This window comes from Sceloporus undulatus, unplaced genomic scaffold, assembly GCF_019175285.1.
Source record: "Sceloporus undulatus isolate JIND9_A2432 ecotype Alabama unplaced genomic scaffold, SceUnd_v1.1 scaffold_16, whole genome shotgun sequence".
Taxonomy (NCBI): domain Eukaryota; kingdom Metazoa; phylum Chordata; class Lepidosauria; order Squamata; family Phrynosomatidae; genus Sceloporus; species Sceloporus undulatus.
In genome coordinates, this window is record NW_024802938.1 from 3,146,388 (window position 1) to 3,170,976 (window position 24,589).

Consider the following 24,589-nt stretch of genomic DNA (forward strand, 5'->3'; position numbering starts at 1 on the left):
TCCCTTCAAATATTTAAACAGGGCTATCATATCACCTCTTAACCTTCTTTTCTCCAGGCTAAACATACCCAGCTCCCTAAGTCGTTCCTCATAGGGCATGGTTTCCAGACCCTTCACCATTTTGGTTGTCCTCTTCTGGGCACACTCCAGGTTGTCAACATCAACATTTAAGTTGTGGCTTGAAATGTAATGCACAGTGAAAACTAGCATGCCAGCTGCACCTGTTCCTGGCCTCGGTTAGATCCAATGTGACTCACTGTCACATACTGTGTGACGAGTTGTCTTTAGAAACTTCAATGGGCCTCAGATGCTGTGGCCAGAACACTAACCAGAGCTAGTTGCAAGCAGTCCTGGCTCAATGGTAGGGAATCCTGGGAACTGTAGTTTATTGTGGCCCCAGAGCTCTCTCTGACAGAGAAAGCTGAATGTCTCACAGAAGTGCAGTTCCCAGGACTTCCTAGCATTGAGCCAGGGCAGTTGAAGCCGTCTCAAGGTGGATTATTTCTGCAGTGTGTTTTGGACCTTAGTGTGACTTCCTTCATGGGAGGCTAGGCTAGCTCCCGCAAGCAGGGATGTGTTTATTCCGGCAGGGCTTTGGCCACTCCTTGGCTCTGGCAGAAGAGTCTTCTGATGGCAGGGGGGCCAGGCGTCCTCCTTTTCCAGGACATGCCCTCCATTTCAAGACTTCTATCCAGGAAGAATTCCAAAGTGTCCTCCATTTTGAGCATCACCAAGAAGCATGAATTTATATTTCTATGCGTGTTTTTCCTTCTTTTGTCTTCTCGCCTCAGGAGACTGTGGCTGCGTCCACACTGCAGAAATAACCCGGTTTGGCCCTGCTTTAACTCTTTGCCTGGCTCAAGGCTCTGGAATTCTGGGAGTTGGAGTTTGTGTTAGCCTTGAGCCACAGAACGCGTTAAAGGGGTGCCAAACCATGTTATCTCTGCAGTGTGGACGCAGCCTGTGGCCCTGCCCTGCTCTCTGGCCTCTGACGTCATTCCTGGAGCGGAGCCTCTCGCAGCCAATGGGCGCTCGGGATACTGGGCAAGGCGGCCAATCGCGGGGCTTCTTCTTCCCGTGTCCTTTCGCGTCTCCCTCCTGCTCCTGCTGCTGAGCTGCAGCCGTGGCGCCTGCCTTGCCTTCTCCGCCCGCGCAGCTGGAGCCCTCTCCTCTGCCGCCGCCGCCGCCGCCTCCTGCTGTTCCTCCTCCTGCTTCCCCGCTGCCTGGGCCCGGAGCCCCTCGTCGCCACTGAGGATGAGCCTCCCCGGCCGCCCGCGCCCCCTCGCCTCCCTCCGCCCGGCCCCATTCATCTAGCGGCTGGTGAGACAGAGAGAGAGAGACGGAGGGAGGGCTGAGGAAGGAAGGGGGAAGCCCAGTGGGAGGAAAGGGGATGGTAACTGTGCAGCAGCAGCAGCAGCCTCCTCATCCTCCTCCCCCTCCTGCTTTTCTGTCTCCTCTTTCCCTCCCCTCTTCCTGCTCTTCTTCCTCTTCCTCCCCTCTTCCTCCTCCCCACCTCCTGTTCCTTCCCTCCCCCTCTCCCTCCTCCCTCTCTTCATTCTCCTTTCCCCCCTCCCCATCCCCCCTCTTCTTCCTCCCTCCTCACCTCCTGTTCTCCCTCTCTTCATTCTCCTTCCTTCTCCTCCTCTTCTTCATCCTCTTCCTCCTTCCCCATCTCCTGTTCCCCTTCCTCCTCCTCCTCCTTTCCCCTCTTCCTTCCTCCTCCCCCATCTCCTGTTCCTCTTCCTCCTGCTTTCCCTCTCCTTCCTCTTCTGGTCCTCCTCCCAGACAACCAGGCCTTTGTGACAGTCCCCTTCAAAGCAGGAGTTCAACAGGTGCAGACCTCCCCAGTTTGAGCTGCCTGAATTTCTGCATTACAGGATGCAGAAACCTAGTAGACATCCTGGCTGTAGGACCAAGGTGTGCAGTTTGTAGATGTTAGAAGGAGGCGGAAGACCAGTGAATACAGGTTGAGTCTCCCTTGTGCAAAATGCTTGGGACCAGAGATGCTTTGGGTTTTGGATATTTCTGGATTTTGGAATGCCTGTGTTTGCGTATATGTACATAATGAGCTATTTTGGGACCCAGATCTAACCACAACGTCAATTTATGTTTTGTATACACCTTACACATATTTGTTGTTAGTTGGCCTCAACTCATGGTGACCCCATAGATGAGACATCGTCTCCAAGGCCCCCTGTTCTCCATTGCTCTGCTCAGGCTTGAAGGTCCTGGCCTGACGGAGTCTGTCCACCTCGCATCTGGTCTCTGTTAGCCATTCATGAAGAAAATTTTGGTTTGGGGAGAGTTTTAGGGTCCAGATAAAGGAGACCCGTAATGGCCTTAAAAAGACTGTCATAATAGTGACATCTGGAGGAGTACAGAAGAGGTTAGTAGTAGTTTCCCACTCCCAAGGTACTTGCACACAAACCTAAAACTGACATAAAAATAAAAACCAGAGGATTAATTTTGTGGGCCATCAGTGTCTCTAATTCCTGGATGTGTTCCTAATAGGACTTGTAGTTTGAAATCTGTCATTGCCAAAGGCTTACTTTTCTAGAACAAACAGTGTGTTTGTTGTGTTGCTGCATTGTTGCTAAGGGCAGCATATTTGCAGGGGTGTGTCATTTAGGATTTTCTGCATTGTGGTTTCTCTCAGAATGACAAGGCTGATCTGTACAGGTCAGGAACCCTTGACTCTTCGCTTTGATTATGAGATAACAGCCTATATAACAGCAGCAGGGTGTTACAGAGTTTTAAGAGAGCAGAGAAAAGTACTGACCAAATAGAGTGAGCAAGAAGTATTGAATTAATGTAGGCAGAGGACAATTTTTAAATCAAGACTAAGTAGCCATGACCCTCTAGGGCAGTGATGGCAAATGTTTTAGAGACTGAATGCCCAAACTGCAACCCCAAACCCACTTATTTATTGCAAAGTGCCATGTCCCTCTGACTTTCTATTAACAAACTCTGGCAACCATAGGTTTGCCACCACTGCCATAGGTATTATTGGCCTGCAAGTCCCATAATTTTTCACCGATGGCCATGATGGCTAGAGCTGATGGGAGTTTCAGTCCAAGAACTTCTGGGGGCCCATAATTGCCTGCCCCTGCTTTAAATCTTGACCATGTAAATGAGTTTGAGATATTCAGAATATTGCTCAAATCTGGCAGTAAGTACATTCTTTTATTAATTAGAGCAGATAAAGTTACAGTCAGCCCTCCTTATCCACAGATTCAAACATCCATGGTTTGAAAATCTTCAAAAGTACATAAATTCTAAATAGCAAACCTTGATTTTACCATTTTATATCAGGAACACCATTTAATTATCCATTGTATTTAATGGGACTTAAGCATCCATAGATTTTGGTATCCATGGGGGTCCTGGAACCAAATCAAGGGCCGCCTGTACATCAGAACTTCTATGTACTGGATACTGGATTTCAGAACTAATAAATAGTCTCATTCTGTTACAGCAAGTGAGCCACAGGTCTAATGCAAGGGTGGCAATCAGCCCTCCAGATGTTGTACGACTCCCATCAGCCATCATAGCCAGTAGGAATTATGCATGTTAGCGTGTAGAAACATCTGGAAGAATGTATGATTCCTTTTTTGTCTCCCTGCGTAAAAATCTTCCATGTACATTACAGGATAGACACTACATTGCTTTCAGTGTGGGTTGTACCTCTCATGATAGCATTGGAGGGTTCCCAGTTGTTGGAACTCTAAGTACTTATTCATTTATGGCGGGGTGTGTGTGAGATGACTGTTTGCCATGTTTAGGGAGCTAAATGTAAAGATATGTTATAAAGGATAAGTTGTGTTATGTAATCTAGACTTCTCTTGATTTGTATGAAAACACAATCGGTTAAGACTAACATATTCTCCAGTTTCAGGCCACCATCTGTGCATGGTGGGGGACCTTTGGGCCTCGATGTCTGGGATTAGAGTTTCCACCATCCCTTGTTGCTGACCCTGTTTCTCAGAGCTTCTCACAGTTCAAAACATTTGAAGAGCATGAGCTTCTCTCTGTCTCCTAAGTCTAGGGGATCGATGCAAAATATACTAGCGGCAGGGAGTATATGAATTAGTGGTAATTCACTGGTTGAAGCTAAGATTTTTAGAGTGACTCACAATTACAAGTGGTAAAAGTCTGAAATTGTGAGGTAGAGACACTGTTGCACTTGACGTGGTCGGGCATTGTCCCTCTGTGCATGCATGTGGCTAAAGCTGGGGCAGATATTTATATCCTATTTCTTAACCTCCAGGGGTACTTGATGTTAGCACATGGTGTAACTAAGGATTTGATGGGTTCCCATGGATTTCGCAAAAGGGATCCAGAATGGCTAATGACTTTGGATTGACAAAAATTGATTGGATTTGAGACACTTCCTGGATACTTGGACAGGAAGGGTGAATAGGAACACAGTCGGGGATGAGGTCCAAGGTATACTCTTTGACTGCTTATGCAATGGGACTCACTTTGCCTCCATTGCAAGAGGAAATGCAAAGAGCCTGTGGTAGAAAGGATGGAAAGATTGGCAAACACATTCACCATTTGTTTTAGCACCATCTAGGTCTCTTGTGTATCCTTAGGTCAGTGTGACACCCTACATGCTCAACATTTTAGTCTCTACAGGCACAACTGAAAACATGCTCAACCTTAGATATTAGTGATGAAACTCAGTATGCAATGAGAGAGGTATAGAGTATGTTAATAACAGAGTTACAAAAAGTCTTTACAGAAAACTTCTAATTGCCTGCCTCTGCTTTAAATCCTGTCCATGTGTGTCCCCTAAGACCAGCCCAATGACACATAAGCATGCTCAGTAACCAGAGAATACAGGAGAGCAGAGGGGGGTCTTTCTGGGATAAAAAGGAAACCTGGGTGTGATGGAATTAGATATTTTAAGGAAGGGAATTGCTGATTGGCTGGTCTACAATATCAATTACTCTCCCCCCCCCCTTTCCCCTTACACCTATTACTGATGTTGCTCTTGAAAGCTAGTTCATTGTTTTGTGACATGTCAATTGATTCAAATAAAGGTATTGTTTAACTGTGAATTTTGGAATTTATTATTCCTTGTTTTTCTGTTTCCTCCTGAACCATTTTCAACTACCTTGTTTAACTCAAGTTTCAGATCTGATCTAGTAATTTTAAAATACGAATGGTTTCAGAACTATGAACTATGGCGTCTTAGATCCAGGGAACAACTTTGCTTTTTAGGAACCTGCCATTTTTTTTTTACAAAGCAAACAAAACCTTTTGTCTAGCTCAGTGATGGTGAACCTTTTCGAGGCCAAGTGCCCAAACTACAACCCAGACCTCACTTATTTACTGCAAAGTGCCGTGTCCCTCTGGCTTTCTAGTAACAAACTCTGAGCTCTGAGTGCCACCTCTGGCACGCGTGCCATAGGTTCGCCATCACTGGTCTAGCTACTAATTTCTTCCATTTCAAAACACCTCCTTGTATGTGTGTATGGAGCCAGTGTGGTGTAATGTTTTGAATGTTGGACTAGGACTCTGCAGAACAGGATTCGAATCCCTGCTCAGCCATGGAAACCCACTGGGTGACCAGGAGCAAGTCACACTCCACCAGCCCCCTCTGCAGAGGCAACCTCCTTCTGAACAAGTTTTTCCAAGAAAACCCATGATATGGCCTTAGGGTAATCATAGGTTGGAAACAGCTGGAAGGCATACAGCAACACAGCATGTGTGTATATCTTTTGTAGCCCAAATAGTCTGAATTTAGCTAGTCTTCAATAATCCAAAATGAAGGAATCTAAATGCTCAGTGAGAGATTAAAAGAATAGGAAATTAGAGGTATGCAGTGATATGTTCTTTTAGATATTGTTCCAGTTTAGCAGCAAGTAACATCTTCAACACATGAATGCATCGCATGAAGATGATACTACTTTCTTCCCATGCTGGTTTCTCAGTTGAACATGAAGTCAAATAGAACTGTGAAATTTGAAAACATTTTTATTAAGCTTTTCGCTTACCAAAAAAGAAAAAGAAAAAAAAGGTAACTCATGAAAGTGCTTTGGGCATGATTTACAGGGCTGGAGTTAGTTACAATTTCAGGTTATTGAAAAAAGCCATATTAATGTAAAATCTTTTGTTTTGTTTTGTTTTGATTTGATTTATATCCCACCTTTCTTCTAGAATTGCAACGCAAAGCTGCTTCTAACATGATTAAAACAGGTTGAAATAAAGATGTCATTAACTGTATGTGTTAAAACCAAAATGTGTTTATGGTATTAAACCTTTAATTAAAACAATTTAAAATACTACACTAATAATAAATAACCAGTAAAATATTTTAAATTTCAAATACATCTATTTTATAACCTTTATTCTTTCAAATAAAACTGCTGTAGTATTGAAGCATTGAGTATCTTCTGATCACTTTACCAATCAATATGTTACAAAAAGCCTGCTGAATGTAGTGGGGAGGGGAGGGAAAGATTAAACTTGATGGTTGCTATTTTTGTGTGTTAATTTTCAGAATCTTAAAATGAAATTGAGGAGAAGGGCATTGCAGATATCCATATTAGGTTACAGCAGATGATATGATGGTTTTAGAATAAGGCAGCCCTTTGAGCTGCCCCAAGACTGCTTGAGGCAAGAAAGGAAAAGTTTGAACTTCCCATTTTTTAAAGAAAAAATAATTTTTGCTGGGAGGCAGTAATTGTGATTCATTTGCATTTTGACTGCAAAATGTAATCACCTTTGATATCATTTTATCTTCTGAGATGTTACAGAGAGGTTATATTTACCACCAACAACCTGAATTGAATTTTGTTTTCTGAACCATAAAGCCATATAAACTATAGCACTAATAATTTATTCTAGGAGCTGGGTCTTATGGGAGTCACCAGGGGACTGCTGTAAAGGAGAAGCACTTACATTGAGCCAAGCTATTTAGCATTTTGTTCTTTGTTGCTTTCCTGTAATCTGCAATGACTCTGGGCTCTGTTGAGAGACCTCTTTGTTCACTGACCCTTCCCTATCTCTTTCTTATTGTTCATGGATATTTGGGTGTCAAGAGGGGTGGAGTCTGTGTCAATGCCTGATTATATAGTTCTGTTGCGTAGTTGTTGGCACTTCAAACAGGATATGCACCTGGAATCTGTGGGCCTGCCACGTAGTACACAGACATTTGGATTCATAACATTCTGTTAGCATAGGGTGACATCAACACAGAATAAGTGATTCTGGTACTCATATGGGTAGGTTTGAATTGGTCATAGTCAATGATCTTTAGAAAAAACCCTCATAATTATGTGATCAGTAAACAGGTTGTGGGAAAAGACTTTAAAAAGTAATTGTACAGGCTGAATATCCCTCATCCCAAATCCAAAATACTCCAAAACCATCAGTGTAGGTGTGTGATACAGTGACACCTTTGGTTTCTGATGATTCACTGTACACAACCTTTATTTTATGCAGAAAATTATTTTAAACATTGTGTATAAAATTTATCTTCAGGCTATGTGTATGAGATGTATATGAAACATAGATGAATTTTGGTGTTTAGATTTGGGTGTCATCTCCAGGACACCATATATTCAAAAATCTGAAACATTTCTTCTGATCTCAGGCATTTCAAATAAAGGATACTCAGCCTGCACTGTAACGCTTTAAATCCTTTCAGTCTTAAGCAGAGTACAGTCACTGAATCAACAGGACTTTTGTAAAAAAGAAAAGAAAAAAATAATATGGGGAAAATACTGAAGTTTACTGTTTTGAGATTAAGCATCCTAGATAATATGATGCTGTGTATTGGTTTGACTTGAATAAGTTTGGATGGAATGAGTTCAGTCATTAGTACTGTTTTGTGAATTGTTGCATGAGCTGTAATGGAATACTGTACCCAATAGTTTTTTGTGGGTTTTTCAGGCTATGTGGCCATGTTCTGGAAGAGTTTATTCCTGATGTTTCGCCAGCATCTGTGGCTGGCATCTTCAGAGAATGCTGGCATGGGAGTGAGTGGGATAATATCTATATATATATATATATATACACACATACTGTCTGACCCTTAGGTTGAGAGGAAGTGATTTACATGTTAGTCTCTGTGTTGGTCTGTTGTTGACTGGCAGGGACTCAGGGTGTCCATTTGATTTGTGTATATTTTTATAGCCCAAAACCCCCACAAAAAACTATATTTTTATAGATTGGGAAATATTTTACAGATTTTGACAACTCCTCTGGCAAAAATTCTCTATAGTTCGCCTTCGCCTACACATTGTACCAAATGTTGGGAACTGCATCAACTTTATAAACCATGGTGCATGATCCTAGCTGGAATGTGTCAGTATAGTGCATTTAGTCATGTTGATGTGTTTTAAAGATGTGAAGAGGGAACTGTTATGTCAACTCTTTAAACCCAACCTGGTGGATTTCATTGTCTGAACTGCAGTTTTCAATCCTATAAGCAGCTTGTCACAAGAAAGTGACTTAGCATGATTCATCTCTGATTGTTAAACACTGCCATGTGAGTTGGTGTAAATGTAGTGGCTTTATGTACAATCCAAGACAAATAGGCTGCCTCTATACTGTATTTATGCTGCAGAATTACTGCAGTTTAACACTGCTTTATCTGCCATGTTTCAGTGTGTTTGAGTTCTGGAATTTATAGTTTTATGAGATAGTTCACATCTGTCACAGAGCTCTGGTGCCACAACAAACTGCAAATCCCAGGATTCCATAGGATGGCATAGATTTGACAGTTCAAGCAAGATCAAACTGCATTAATTCTGCAGCATGGCAGCAGTCATAATAAACTAATGCTCCTTTCAGTGAACAAAATGCAGCCTGGCTTACCTAAAGAAGATGCCCAGGGAACACTTAGATGTTGAACTTGCATATCATTATTTCACAGCTTGTGAAGTAAACTGATATGAGAGAAGTTACTGCTGAGTCAAAAATTGCTTCATGATGTCAGCAGTTTACTTTCTTTTAGAACAAGGTCCCAAATAGAACTCTGACTCATGTTGATCTGCCTCCCATTTCCCCCCTTTGTGCCTCTGCTGTGTCAATTTGTTAGTGCTCCATTGCAATTTATTACATGGCAGTAATAAGCACTAAAATGTATATGTTGTCTGCCCTCCCTCAATAAAGAGGTATCGTTTTTCAGGAGAAGGTGTGGATAGCTTTTGAAAACGATGAAAATAAACTTGGAAGACACTTGCTTACATGAATGCATCTACAGTGGGTGATGCTGAATATTTGAAAAAAAATGATGTGCAATATAATTGAGTGCTGGTATTTAATATCTGACAAGTTATGATATTTGATATTTCAAGTATTTGACAGCTTGTGTAATCAGTACTGGATATTTTATAAAGTATAGTTAATGTTGATATGATGACATATTTGTAGCAAATACTGATTTTAATCATTGGCCAGTGTGGTGTAGTAGTTTGAGTGTTGAACTTCAAGCCTGGAGACCAAGGTCCGATTCCCTCATCAGCCATAGAAACCCACTGGGTGACCTTGGGTCAGTCACACACTCTCAGCCCTAGAAAACCCCATGATAAGTTCACCTTAGAATTGCCATAAGTCAGAAATGATTTGAAGAGACACAACATAAATATGTAGTATTTGGTTTATGTTTGTGCTGAATCAAGTCTTCCTAATTGGCTTCATTTGACTATAATATATATACACTTAATTAGAATACAAGTTGAGTATCCTTTATCTGAAATGCTTGCAAACAGATGTGTTTTGAGGTTTGGATTTTTTTTTTCAGATTGAGATGTCTTGGAGATGGGACCCAAGTCTAAACATGAAATTCATTTATGTTTCATATACACCTTACATGAGCCAGCATGACATAGTGGTTTGAATGTTGGAGTATGACTCTGGAGATGAGGATTTAATTCCCAGCTTGGCCATGAAACCCACTGGGTGACCTTGGGCAAGTCACATGCTCTGAGCCTTGGGGAAAGGCAAAGGCAACCACTCTAAACCAATATTGCCAAGAAAACCCATGATAGGTTCACCTGTGTAGAAGAACAAATAACATTCAGATGCCTGGGGTCACCATAAGTCTGAAACAACAACAGAACAATGAACAAAAACCTTTACAAAAGATCTGTTACTAGTGAAGATGCAAACTATTAAAAGTGGTATGTTGTATAGAACACACAATTGCCACATTTTTGGACTCCCCAAAATGCATGGTAATGGGAATATGTCAGACATCTGAATTTCAAAATTTATTGCTACGCTACTGCAACCTAAGTGGCTTTAGGCGGCAAGTTAATATCCCTTATTTTACCCTACCAGCTGAAATTTTGATTCAGTCTTAGATTTCTTGTGAAGATTACTGAAATAATGGATATGAAGTTCTTTAGGGGGGAAAAAAGAAAGAAAATTATATAAATGTCACACTGTCAAGGATTATAATCTGAAATCAAAGAAGGAATAAAATGGACAGAAGATCATTCTGTTGCTAAAAAGCCCCATCAAAATCTGTGCTGTTAAACTAGTGTTTCTTTGGATCTCCATGTGTAATAATCTTGAACAGCTCTATAAAGCACATAAGGGTCAATCTTGTTGATCTAGGAACAGCATCAATAACTTAATGTTGTCCCATTAGGTTCAGGAGAGCTCTCATTTCCTCCTTTTCCTTCACCACAATAAATAGATGTAGACAACACAAAAATGAAACATTTCTTCTTGTCACTGTATAACTGTCTATAGTGTTAGTAAATTCATGCCACAAAGACAGAATTAGACGAAGGACCACCCATTGCTAATACTATTTATTTGTTTGTAGCTTTGCTGAATCCAGTGGAAGTCTTTTCTACACAGGAACTACACTTGCCCAAATCTGGAGGAGTCTCATAACTTACTCATGAGAACAAACACAGATGTTTGAATGACCTAGGTTGAAATGACAGGGCAACCTTATTAGCATTATTTATTTAAGATGGTAGTCTTTATTATGATTGGAAAGCTCTTATCAAGACAATAATTGCAGACCTAATGTGGATATTGGATAGTATATGCTTCACTCCAAAAATTAGGAATAGTAAATGTGTAATAAAGGAAAACAAACATAGCATTTTAAAATTGAACCCTGATTTACATATGATGCTGGGCAAGTAAAACAAATGAAGGTGGAGAAAGGTGACCACAAACTGCATAGAGTATGTGTGTAACATGCTGGTGATATGTTTAAACTCTGCCTAAATGTGTTACTATCAATATTCTATCTTCTTGGTTTGTGTGTGTGTGGAATATTCTCCTTATATATTAACCTGTGTACAGTTTAGTCTGCTCTTTCTCTCTCCATCAAAACATAGTTTTACAAGTCCAAAACTTTGCTAAAGACAGTCACTTTTTAAAAAGTCATTACTAATTTAATCTACTTCTGTTTTTTTTTTCCAGGTCTCCCTTGCAATTATGGATATCTAAAAGAGCAAGATAGTGTGGAGGGGGAACCCCCCTCCCCACTCCTTTGGTTGCCTTCTGTAAACTTATTTTCCTGGACAGTAATAAAATATTTTGTAGAAAAAGAAATGAAGACTTGAACTCAAAATTTATATTGATGAAATATATTTATTTTTTTACGTGCCAAGCCTTAAACAGCACAATTTTTTTATGGCCGCTGTCTGAAACAGAATAAATGACCTGGAAATCTTGGACTGCATGTGAGGAAGGGGCAAAACCAGATTGCCCTGGTGTGCTTTATAGGGGCTTAGCAGTTCAGTAAAGAGTACGATGAGTTCTTTGATGCCAGACTGTACTCTGAAATGTCGATCACAGCAGCATGCTTTGGATATTGTTTCAGTAGTGACCCGAGGAAGTGAAGGCCAGATCAAGGCCTTTCTCACTTCTCATTGCTATAATGCAGCAACAAGCAAGGATACATTTGGTAGGAATGCTCTCCATCTTGCCTCTTCTTGTGGAAAGAAAGGCGTGTTGGACTGGCTGGCAGAAACAAATGGAGTGGATTTGTCGGCAAAAGACAAAGAATCAGGATGGACCGCTTTACACCGTAGTGTCTTCTATGGCCATATAGATTGTGCATGGTCACTACTGAAGGTTGGTATTTTGCCATTTTTATTAAAGCTATAAATATGCGTTCTGTGTCATGTCCACAGAGAAGCCAAGCCATAAGCAGATTTAAAAAAAGCCAGATTTTACATTGCTGCTAAATCCCATCTAGTCATTCTTTCATCAGCACACACCTTTTAGCAGTTCCTCCTGAAAATCAAACTAGACTGTTCTTCAAGTGATATTTAAGACAAAGCTCAGCAGGAAGTCTTAAATAAAAATGACTGAGATTGTATGGAAGAGCAGTCATCCCCTGTTCATACAAGCTGAACTTATGAAAGGTATCAGTGTTGCTTCATTTTTTTTGGTGTCTTTTGAAATTATATAGAACTAGGTATCAGCTATAGAATCTCCTGTAAACATATTCACCTATGACAACTACTGTGTCCCCAATGGTTTGTGGGTGGAGAAATTGCATTTTAGTTGGCACTAGTTGTAAGAAATTAAGTGACCTGCCACACTGCACAAATAAAGCAGTTTGATACCACTTTAACTGTCATGGTTCCATTTTGTGGTATCCTGGGATTTCTAGTTTGGTGTGGTATTCAGCTTCGTCTGTCAGAGAGTTCTGGTGCCTCACCAGACTACAAATCCCAGCCTAGGATTTTGCAGGGTAGAGTCATGTCAGTTAAAGTGATGTCAGACTACTTTATTTGAGCAATGTGAAATGAAAGGAAAAAGTGAAAGGCAAGGAAAAAGTGTGTGCATAGGGTTTTGGAAATTTCTGGTTGCCTTGGTAATTAGCAGAGAGAGGAGCAGTGGTTTATTTGACATGAATTATTTGACTTTCGTATGACATTAACATTATTTGACGTTCAGTGCAACTGGAGAGGAGTGAAAGGAAGAAAATAGCTCCTATCCTCCTCCAGAACTTGAGAAAGTTACATTTTGGACCATAAATGAATGTTGGTCATGGTTGAGGCAACTTTGGATCCTGGCAATTTTAGTCCAAAAAAGTGCCTTCTCCCTAGTTCTCAGCTGAAATATGTATATGTTCAGGATGGGGGCTTGTTCTGTTGTGACACTTTGAAAGGGACTCTGTTTTCCAGGCATGCTCAAGGTTTGACACACAGTTGTGAAGAGTTCTCGCTTTTGTTTATGTTCAGAAGAATTGCAGCAGCGCTCCTTAGTGAAGCGGCAAATGCATTTGCTGACTGTAGCTGAAAAGTTAATTTCAATTTTTTTTAAAAAAAGAGAAACATGACATTGTAGTCGTTTCTTGAAAATAAAAGGAGTCATAGAACAAAACTTACACAAAAAAATTGATGAATTTTCCATAAATACTTTGATTTTTACAGTGTAAAAAATATCTAATATAGTATTCACCTTACTGGTTTTTTTTACATAATACATTTGTATCCTCCTCCTCAATGCATGTTTTTTTCAAGATAGCTTAGAAACTAAGAAAAAATAACATTCAGAATTTAAAACTAAGCTGGTAGCATGAAACAGGGGCACTGACACAGGCATAAAAGTGGAGTTAGGAGCAGCGAAAGAACAAGAATTTAAAAGTCTGGGAATTCTGGGCTTCTGCAGTTGGATGCAGAAAGAAAATGTTATCTGCCTGGACAATATCTGTTTCACCTATAGAGCCAAAACAATTTTTCATCTGTAAAGTGTAAGTTGATAAATAAGACAACTCAGTGTAAAGGATGGATGAGATAGGTAAACTTTTTGTAGTAAAAAACCAGCTAGAAGGAAGAAATTTTTAAAAAGGCAGCTGTTTTTTTTTATATGCAGGAGGCTGTCATTTTGTATCTCTTTTTTTGTCTCATGTTTTCAGCATGGTGTGAACTTGTATGCACAGGATAAAGAAGGCTTGTCTGCTTTGGATCTTGTAATGAAGGATAGACCATCCTATGTCATTTTCAAAAATACAGGTAGGTTTGTAATACAGGTGGTTTGTTATAATTTCAGCTATTTGAACAAGTAAATAGAACTGGGGGTTGTTTTTTTTTGTGAAGAAAATATCTGCAGTGTGGTACACACTGATGTTAGATGTTAGGTCCTCACTTCTCTGCAGCATGCAGGGAAAGATTCACAAGGGCAATTTATGTAATTAATGGGCAGAGACTCCTTTCAGGTAATTCTGCTTTTCCATTTTCAGACCACTTAGATGATTAAATGAGAAATATCTGTTTGAAAGGAAAATGTATGTGTTTGTATATCTGTGTGGAATACTATATATGCTCATGTATAAGTCTAGAAATTTGACCCCAAAAACCTGAGTCGACTTATCCATGGGTCAATGTAAGTACTGTGTGTGTGTGTGTGTGTGTATATAAAACACTGTGTTAAGATCTCTGGAGGAATGGTGGGATATAAATGACACTGCTACTACCCCTACTCAGTAACTTTATACAGTTAAACATTTTAGGCTTTATAATCCAACATGATAAATACTTTTCTGAAATATCCTGAATATGCCAGATAGTTTTCCGGAATATCTGGAGTGATTTTGCACCTCTTCCATATGTTTGGTGGTATAAATGATGTGTTCTTTTGTCTTAGATCCTACAGATGTCTATACTTGGGGAGACAATATAAATTTCACTTTGGGTCATGGTAGTCAACAGAGTAAATATCATCCTGAGTTGGTGGATCTCTTTCCTAGAAATGGTGTTTATATTAAACAGGTAATTAAGACATTAACAAAGACACTTCAGTATTGTTAGTACAACGTGTATTTGTTGTAAATTCTTGACATTGTATGAAAAAGAGTACATAGACATGTAGAACACTGAAATAGATTGTTCAAGGATGCCTTATTATCTGCCTTAAACGATGTAAACTACTCATAGGTGTAAGGTAATAAGATCTCCAGTACTTCCACCTCTTTCATTCAGCACTTGATTGAAGAGATATTTCCCTTGCTATTTTTTTGTACTTGTGTTTGCCTCAGGGTGCATTAATGCTTGACTGCTTTATATAAGGTCATCCTGAGTGTGTCCTCTTCCTTAAGAATGTAATAACTTTGCCAGGTCAGACTAAGGTCTTTGTAGTTGGAATTATTTAGAATCCCAGCAAATATTGGGTGGTAGGTAACCCAATAGATAATAGGTCATGATCCCTCAGTGAATCTTCCAGTAGCAACCAAAGCAAGACTACATAGTGTCAGACTCATTGGTCATGAATGGTGGCCCATCAGGGACTTAGTAGAAATCATGTTTTTGCAGTCTGTCTGGGCCTTTCTTAAGCACCTGATGTGCCACAGTACTTGCAGTATTCAGAATATATTTGATTCTCATGGAGATTCCTGTTCATTGGTGAAAAGAGGAACGTAGTAAATAACTTCAGCATGCAATTAGAATCATAGAATCGTGGAGTTGGAAGGGCCATCCAGTCCAACCCCCTGCCATGTAGGAAATCTAAATCAAACCATCCCTGACCGATGGCCATCCAGCCTCTGTTTGAAGACCTCAAAGGAAGGAGACTCCACTACACTCCGAGGGAGTTTGCTCCACTGTCAAACAGCCCTTACTGTCAGGAAGTTCCTCCTAATGTTGAGGTAGAATCTCTTTTCCTACAGTTTGCATCCATTGTTCCTGTTGTGTAATATACAAGCTTATTTCTTGAATAATTCAGGGTGGAACAAATATAGCTAAAGGATACTGAAGCAGAGTAGATCACTGTGAATCAAACCCAAAACTTCTGAGTTGTGTTGTTTTGTTTTGTTTTACTTTATATCTAGAAGAAAATATGACAGAACTATGACTTATATTTATAGAATGTTCCACATCTTAGTAAACATAGCTGAAGATATGTTATTTTCTTCTCTCCTTAGGTGGTACTCTGCAAATTTCACTCCGTATTTCTTTCACAAAAAGGACAGGTTTATACCTGTGGACATGGTCAGGGTGGACGCTTGGGTCATGGTGATGAACAGACTTGCTTGGTATGCCAAAAAGTAATGCTCTCATGTGAAAAGAGAATTGGTTTTCAGATGTAATGTCTGACCCATTGCTGTTTACGTTTTGGCTTTGGGCTTTTTTTATTATTTCAAACAGCAGTTTGGCCTGAAACAGACAGGTGAGATGAAGTGCTCTGAGGTCGCTCTGGCTGCAGGTGTTGTGGGACTGCAGCAACCACACGGCCCACTATGAAAATGGGCTACCACCACTGGCCCCAACCCATGCTGCCAGAAGCCGGATTATGCCCTCCTTTTTGTTCCTGTCCAAAGGACTGGAGCAAGGCGTTGGAGCAGTAAATGCCACAGCCTCAAAATGTCTGGAAGCTGGTTTATTAGGCCTGTCTGTTCTCGGCCTTCATCAGTACTGCAAAAGCTACTTTTAACACAGTATCAGGAACAACTTCTGTTTTAGTGGAGGTGTGTGCTGTTTTTAACAAGACGTACAAGCATAATTACCTGGAGGGCTTCATACTCACAGATATTATCACATAGCCCTACAGAGAGTACTCGTCGTTATGTCATCTTTGCACCAGATTGAAAAAGTGAGAGCATGGTATAATATTTTCATTTGTGATGGATGGTGTGTATTAAACTCTGTTAATGTTTTGGTTAAGTGTAATGTGGTACTGATGATAATTATGAATTGTTAACTAGCTTCACTTTTAACCAGCTTGAAACACTAGTTAGATGTGAATCCTGGGTAATACTAATGCTGGCTAACATTTAAAGAAGTAGCTGTGTTGTGCACAAAAACAAGAAGTCTTGAAATGATTATGTGACTTGTCTCTGACCTTACATTGGACTTGAAAGCAGTTGCAAAGACAGAACAATGTTAATGTTTTGTTATGTCGGGGCGGGAGACAGTATTCTGGAAGGCAAAAGGGCTGGAGAAACTAGCCAAGCTGTCATAGAGGGAACAAGGCAAAGAGTGCAAGGACCCAACAGTGAGAGGCAAAAAATCTTGCACAGGCAGCAGGTAAAGGGGACACATGGTCTTTGATGTCTCTACACTAATGCACAGAGTATGAGAAATAAGCAAGATGAACTTGAGCTCCTAATACAGCAAATATGATATAATAGGCATCCCTAAAACCTGGTGGGATGAGTCTCATGATTGGAATGTAGAAATAGAGGGATATAACCTTTTTAAAGAGAAATAGGCCAAACAGGAAAGTAGAAGGGAATAGCATTATATATCAGGGATATTTACACCAGTGAAGAGATCCAGGACATCAAAACTGGAAGCCAGGTGGAGAGCATCTGGATAAAAATTAAAGGGGAGGAAAACAACAAGGATGTTATTGTGAGAGTCTACTACAGACCCCCAAGTCAGACGGAGGAATTGGATGATGCCTTTCTAGAACAGATGACCACAAACTCAAAAAGGAGGGATGTAGTAGTGATGGGTGACTTTACTTATCCTGATACTTGCTGGAATTCAAATTCAGCAAAATCCTTAAGGTCTAGCAAATTCCTCACTTGCCTTGAAGACAGTTTCATTGTCCAAAAGGTGGAAGAGGCAACAAGGGGATCAGCTATTTTAGATCTGATACTAACCAACAGGGATGACTTCGTTAACAGGGTGCAAGTGGTGGGATTCTTAGGTGGAAGTGTCCATGTTCTCCTGGAGTTTGTTATATAGTGGAAAGGAGAAGCCAGGCATAGTCAGACATGCATTCTAGACTTTAGGATAGCTGATTTCAGTAAACTTAGAGAAATACTGGGGGTGATCCCATGGTCAGGATACTAAAAAAGAAGGGAGTTCAGAATGGATGGGAGTTTCTCAAAAGGGAGATACTGAAGGCACCATTTAAAACAGTTCCAGTGAGGAAGGAAAATGGGAAGTGTCTCAAGAAATCAGGATGGATGATTAAGGAACTTTCAATTGAGCTAAGTTTTAAATGGAACATGTATAAGAAATGGAAAAATGGGGAAATCACCAAAGGGGAATTCAGACAAATAGCTAGCATGTGTAGGGGTAAAGTCAGAAAAGCTAAAGCGCAGAATGAACTCAGGCTTGCTAGAGAGGTTAAGAACAACAAAATGGGGTGTGTCCATAGCAAAAGGAAGAAGGAAATAGTAGGGCTACTGCATGGAGAAGACGGCAAAATACTAACATAAGACAGAGAAAAGGCAGAATTATTCAACACCTTCTTTGCTTCAGTCTTCTCAGAAAAGGCAAAGGGTGCTCAACCTGAGGAAAATGGAGCAGAGGACAGAATAGGGGAAATTCAGCAGAGAATAAGTAAAGAGATAATACAGGAATATCTGGTTAATCTAATAATAATATAAGTCTCCAGGACCTGATGAACTACATGCAAGAGTATTAAAAGAACTGGCAAATGTAATATCGGAGCCATAATCTTTGAGAACTCCGGGAGAACAGGAGAATTCTCAGCAGACTGGAGGAGGGCAAACATTGTCCCTATCTTCAAAAAGGGGAAAAAAGAGGATCTCAACAATTATCGTCCAGTTATGGTAGTCTGATGTCAATACCAGGAAAGATTCTGGAGCAGATCATTAAACAGAGAGTCTGTGAACATCTAGAAGGCAATTCCATAATCACAAAAAATCAACATGGGTTTCAGAGAAACAAGTCATGCCAGAGAAATCTAATGTCTTTTTTTTTTATAAGATTACCAGTTTGGTAGATAAAGGGAATGCTGTGGATATAGTATATCTTGATTTCAGTAAGGCCTTTGATAAGGTTCCCCATGACATTTTTGCAAACAAGCTTGTGAAATGTGGGCTAGACAAGGTAACTCATACATGGATTTGTAATTGGTTGACCTCCTTGGAGGTCTTTAAACAGAGGCTGGATGGCCATCTGTTGGGGATGCTTTGATTGAGATTTCCTGCATGGCAGGGGGTTGGACTGGATGGCCCTTGTGGTCTCTTCCAACTCTACGATTCTATAATTCTATGAAATGTGTTCAAAACACCCTGGGTTTGGGGAAGAACTGCATTTTTTAATATATCATGTATATATTTAAGGATTGAAAAAGCTTTTACATCCTAAAGAAATTTAATCTAAGATCGATATAAATAATGTTTTAATGTGCTTAAAACCAGCAGTACATACAGTTTGCATAAAGTGCTATTTTGTTCGTTTGTTCTTTTTAGTTCTGAGTAGAGTGGTGAAGTTCCTAATGGAGGCACATGACAGATACTAATGCAGTGTTTTGTTAACATACATTAGATTCCCAGGCTGGTGGAAAACTTGCTGGTTCATCAGTGTTCTCAGGTGGCAGCAGCTACAGATCATACGCTTGTTTTAACAGAAGATGGATGTGTGTACACCTTTGGCCTCAATACATTTAATCAACTTGGTGTTATTCCTCCTCCCCCTAATTGTAGTGTTCCCAAACAGGTAATGCAAACATTTTAGCAAGTGACTACTGTATATCTCACGTATAAGCAGAAATTTTAGTCAAAAAATTGACCCCCAGAACCTAGGTTGACTTATCCACGGGACAGTGTAAATAGTATACTTTAATTCTTTTTAAAATGGAAACCATCCCCTGGTGAAAGGCAAGAGTGGAATCTGTCTTGGCAGCACTGACCTCCGTCTATCTTCCATCCAGCCTTAAGAGTGAGCACAAAGAGTTATGTCTGCCATAATTTTATAGGTTCTTTGGCATTGTTTTCCTATGCTTCATCATTTAGATTCTTTGTTGCATGCCCCTAAGTTTTACCTTCAACTTATCCAAGGGTCATATCAATTTTTGCCCCCCAAATCAGTCCTTAGCGTATACATGACGCAGACTTATTATCGAGTATATGGTAATTTTGACATTTCTACAGCAGGATACCTGTAAATATGTTTATTTGCAAGAACACGTGGATGTACTCCTGTGTATTACTCAGCAGACAGAGGTGATATTTGATGCCCTTGATGGAAAAACATTTAAGATTGCTTAAAAGGGATGTCAGGTTATTCACTGCTGGATAACTGTTTAACTGTGTATTCCTCAGCTTTGTTCATAACCTGTCCTTTATTTGAGAAGAGTACATTTTGAGTAATATTTGGCAGTAGTCTGAACCAAGGAATGGTCTGTGACAGTCTGAATCAAGGGAAACATTTTTAGAAGAGATGAATTGTTGAACTCTTGCAGTGGTTTAGTCATTGGGATTATGGTAATAAAACTGAGCAATTATCTTCAAAAACATAATTGTAAATGGAATTTCAAGAGAGAGTAACCTGTTTGAGTGCTTGTGTACCCACATACCAGGATACATGAATGAGGCTGCAATATGTAACACATCCCTGTATGAATTATCTGGTTCATGTAAAGACTTAAGTATGTATAGTTATATGAGAGGCATCATGGTATAGTGGTTTGAGAATTGGATTATGATTGGAGATCAATTTTTGGCTCAATCGTGGAAAACCACTAGGTGACCTTGGGTGAGTCACACACTCTCAGCCCCAGAAAACCCTATGATAGGTTTGCCTTAGGGTCTCTATAAGTCAGAACTGACTTGGATGTATACAACAACAATAACACAGAGACCTCTTCTGCAGATGTCCACATCTGTACAAATGCCAGTGTGTGCCTTATATGAAATGTTGCTTTTGGTTGCTAGGATTATGTGCCATGGCATTTTGTCAAGGGTTCAAATGAGCAGTTACATTAATACCCCCAAAGGGTCAGAGCTATTGACAAATGAACCAAATATGCTCTGATTATGTGAAAAGTACTTCCTGTGGATGAATGAGGTAGTCCTGATCTTGTTTGCCCTCTGAATAATGTAATAATGAGTGGAGCAATAATAATTGCACCTGAGGTTTTATCTTAATGTAGTAACTACCCTACACTCTTAATATGTGTAAGCTATAAATTAAATTAATATTATTTCAAGGCTTAAAATTCTACAGACAAAAGCTACTTCATATTCTGATCATAATTTTCTGCTTCAATTGGTGAACAAGCATGGTGTGACACTCAACATTTGGGAGCTTTTGACCTGGGTAATAAGTGTGAGTTTTATAGATGGAAATATAAAATATTAAAAAGACCAAGCACTCACGGGGTAGCAAATAACTTTGAAAGTAGCTCAGAGCAGTAAGAGCACCTTTAAGAAAATGAAAATGATTTTAGAAAACTGGGGGAAGATTGTGTGGCATCTAAACTTAAAAAGAAAAAAAGTTCCCTAGTGACTCTCAGAAGAAGAGAATTTCTGCATTTAGTATTATTGCAGGATCCCATGTGATCTGTTGGTGACTGGAACATAAATAAATAATAAATAATAAAGTTTTTATTTATATCCCGCACCTTCCTTCGATCAGGGCGGCTTACAGTATAAAATATAAAACAACAATACATACAATAAAATCCAAAATACATCACATATAAACAATAATAAAAAACACAGGCTAAAAGCCCCAAAGCCCTTCCTCTTGGCCACGAAAGAGGAGGGAGGCCCACAGGATTTTTAATCGGGGAATGCCTGTTGGAACAGGAAGGTCTTCAAATCCTTCCTGAATTGGGCCAGGGTGGTAGTCGAGCGGAGCTCAGTGGGCAGCGTATTCCAAAGGGCTGGGGCAGCAGTGGAAAATGTCCTCCTTGTGGTGGAGGACAATCTAGTGTATTTCTATTAATATGTGTTTCTTTCTCTAAACTATGATAATTTAGGTAAGGTAAAATCCCTTTGATTGAATGTTCTGCTGCTGCTGATATCTGTCATTCAGAATATGCTAGTTACTTGACAACCGTGTGTGCGTTTGGGTTTTTCATACAGGTTCAAGCAAAAAATCTTAAAGGAAGAACAGTTATTGGTGTGGCTGCAGGCAGGTTCCATACAGTGCTGTGGACCAAAGAAGCAGTATACACAATAGGGTTGAATGGTGGACAACTAGGTAAGACAGAGAATCATAACTCTGAGCTTGATTTTTGGAGGGTCATATGTGTAATGATGCCATGTCTATAGAAGAGATTTAAATATAATATACAAAAGTTTGAAAATATTTAAATAGTGCTTGAAAATATTTAAATGGTGTTATTAGAATTTCAAATGAAAAAAGAAAGAGAGAACTATCTTTGTCCCTCTCTGTGGCAGCTTCTCTATTATTTTGTTACCTTACAGTCATCTTATTGTTTCTAGATATATTGTCACTAGTCAACTGTCTTTTAAGAATATACATGAAGAAAGGGTGAAATGCTATTGTTTTTAAGAAAAGTTATTCAAAAAGACTTATCCTTCTTCCTGCAACTTGGAAATGGTTGGTATGGGTACACAGCATTCAATATAGTGAAATATTTAAAATAGATTTCACTATTTGAATTGAAGACACTTAAGATCAGTGGGGCATGAGTACAAATTTGAGATGTACTTACAACTTTACTTGAAATAAAACATAACTCCTTCCTATGGGATTGGCTCTGAATTATGCATTAAGTGGGATATTGTGTTTCTATTCATTGACAAACAATATTGTTAGTCTTTCTACAATGCAGTTCAGTGATCTACAACATTTTCTACTACTGCATGTTTAGTGTGTTCTTTGTTCCAAATGATCTGGCAGGAAAGGCCCTAGAACACTGCTGTTCATCAAACAAGAAAATTCTGGGCTAGTGGTCTAGTATTTTCATTCAGTATAAGGCAGCTTCGTATGTTGGCCTAAGCTAATAAGTCAGTTTTTAATTCTCCATAAATTTTAATTGTGTTGAGTGGCTGAATAGCAAACACTTTCTCCCCCTATCCTTCTTTCTAATATGAAAATAATTATGCTCGTGCCAAATAGTTCTGGATCACAAAAACCTGACGTTGAGGATGTTCTCTTACATTGTAGGATACTTGCTAGATCCTAATGGAGAGAAGTGTGTTACTTCTCCTCGCCAAGTCTCTGCTCTGCATCATAAGGACATTACTATGTCCTTTGTCACTGCAAGTGATGGTGCCACAGTTTGTGTTACAGAAAGAGGAGATATCTATTTGCTTGCTGACTATCAGTGCAAGAAGATTGCTTCCAAGTGAGTGTTTTTTTTAAAGAGAAGTCTGTATATATATCCTTATTGAGATTTTTTAAATTGTAGCTTTTTAATTGCCAATGGGTTATGTTGTTTGCATAGTAACACCTTTGCTTTGAGCACACAGTTACTGCTGACTTCTTAGATTATATGAGGTGAGAGCAGAAGGACTGATATTGCTTATTTCATATATAGCAATGCACAAGGCTTTGCCAAAACTGAGCTGTCAGTTATGTGAAATACGCTCCCACACACAGAAGTGGCTTGGATCCAATCTGATTTCTCATGTAGCATAACAATAGTGTAGTACTCAGTGAACACACATCAAGATAAAACAGTATTACCTGTGGAACTCAAATGGGTTAGTGAATCCATCATTTGAAAGTTGTTCCTCAGGTAGGAGCTTATTTCAGTGAAATAAATAACATTTTACCATATTTATTTATTTTCTTATTTATTTTATATCATACTTTTCTCCCATATGGGACCTGGACCCAAAGCTGTTTACACCATACATTAAACTGGAATAGTCTGAAATACAAAAATTGAAAAACTATTAAACAGAATCTATTTAAAAACATTAATGCCAACCAGTTAAAAGCTGAAGAGATGATTAAATAAGGTCTTTGCCTGTCACTGTAAAGAGAGCAGGGAGAAGGACCAACTGAGTTTCCCTTGGCAGACAGATCCATAGCCTGGGAGCAGCCACCGAGAAGGCGCTCTCTTGGGTTCTCACCAGCTGTATATGAGATGGTGGTAGGACTGAGAGAATGCTCTCCCTGTTCTGAGAAGCAGAAAACAGCAGAATCTTATAGCACCTTAAAAGACTAATTTTAGCATAAGCTCTTGTGAAGCAGAATTCACCAGACTGATAATCATGCTGGAATAACTTTTAAAATCTTTACACTGCTAAAGGCTTTAAAAACAAGCAAATATTGCATAGTTCTTAAACAGCAATCACAGAGTGCTTTATAGTTTGCTGGGAAATGCAGCTATATTGTTTTCATAACAGTAGTAATTAGTGCTTTTGCGTGCCCTGAGTGCTTCACATACACCACCTTGATAGCTCTTACACTTCACTGAATAAAGCAGTGGGCAACTCTGGCAGATCCTGGGGTTAGTTTTCTGCTCCTGGAAGCCTCCACAGGTCACTCAAACTGTCAAAAATCCTGAGAGAGGGGGGAGGAGGAGGAGGAGGAGGAGGGGAAATGTTTGGAAGTCTAGTTCTAGTTTTGAGGTGTGTGTGTGTGTGTGTTAACAGTGCAGGAAGGTCCAGCAACCCATTTAAAAAGTGAATAGACTCTCTTGGAGGCTTCCCAGAAAGGCAGTTCACCCCTTTTTAGTCTGGAACTGTCTCAGAGCTGCAGACCTAGCTATGACATTCTTGTGTAGCCTCAGGGCCTGACTTTCTCTAAAAGGTGGATCATTGTTATTATTCCTGTACTTTAGCTAGGAAGCCAAATTCTTAAATTCATTTTACTAGGTTGATGATAGTTGTGAAACCTAAATTGAAAAGTCGTTTGTCCACATCTTAAGTCTTTTAACCATAGTCTCTCATTAGCATGGTTGGAATTAACATTTCAGTTTTGCTGTTGAACTATTCAGTTAGTGTGCTGCTTGCTAGTTCACATTTGGT

General features: G+C 39.7%; 1 protein-coding gene across 2 annotated transcripts in view; it reads left to right on the forward strand.

Moving 5' to 3' along the window:
* Positions 1-1,095: 1,095 nt before the first annotated feature.
* LOC121917388 (inhibitor of Bruton tyrosine kinase-like) overlaps positions 1,096-24,589 on the forward strand; it is a 69,304-nt gene continuing 45,810 nt past the window's right edge. The window contains exons 1-8 of one of the 2 annotated variants that reach the window (XM_042443328.1): positions 1,096-1,320; positions 11,404-12,060; positions 13,856-13,952; positions 14,584-14,708; positions 15,857-15,967; positions 19,182-19,352; positions 21,725-21,842; positions 22,776-22,956. In XM_042443328.1, the coding sequence (XP_042299262.1) occupies positions 11,737-12,060; positions 13,856-13,952; positions 14,584-14,708; positions 15,857-15,967; positions 19,182-19,352; positions 21,725-21,842; positions 22,776-22,956 (1,127 nt within the window). In that variant the 5' untranslated portion in view covers positions 1,096-1,320; positions 11,404-11,736. The remainder of the gene's footprint in view (positions 1,321-11,403; positions 12,061-13,855; positions 13,953-14,583; positions 14,709-15,856; positions 15,968-19,181; positions 19,353-21,724; positions 21,843-22,775; positions 22,957-24,589) is intronic. The other variant, XM_042443329.1, reaches the window with a different exon arrangement.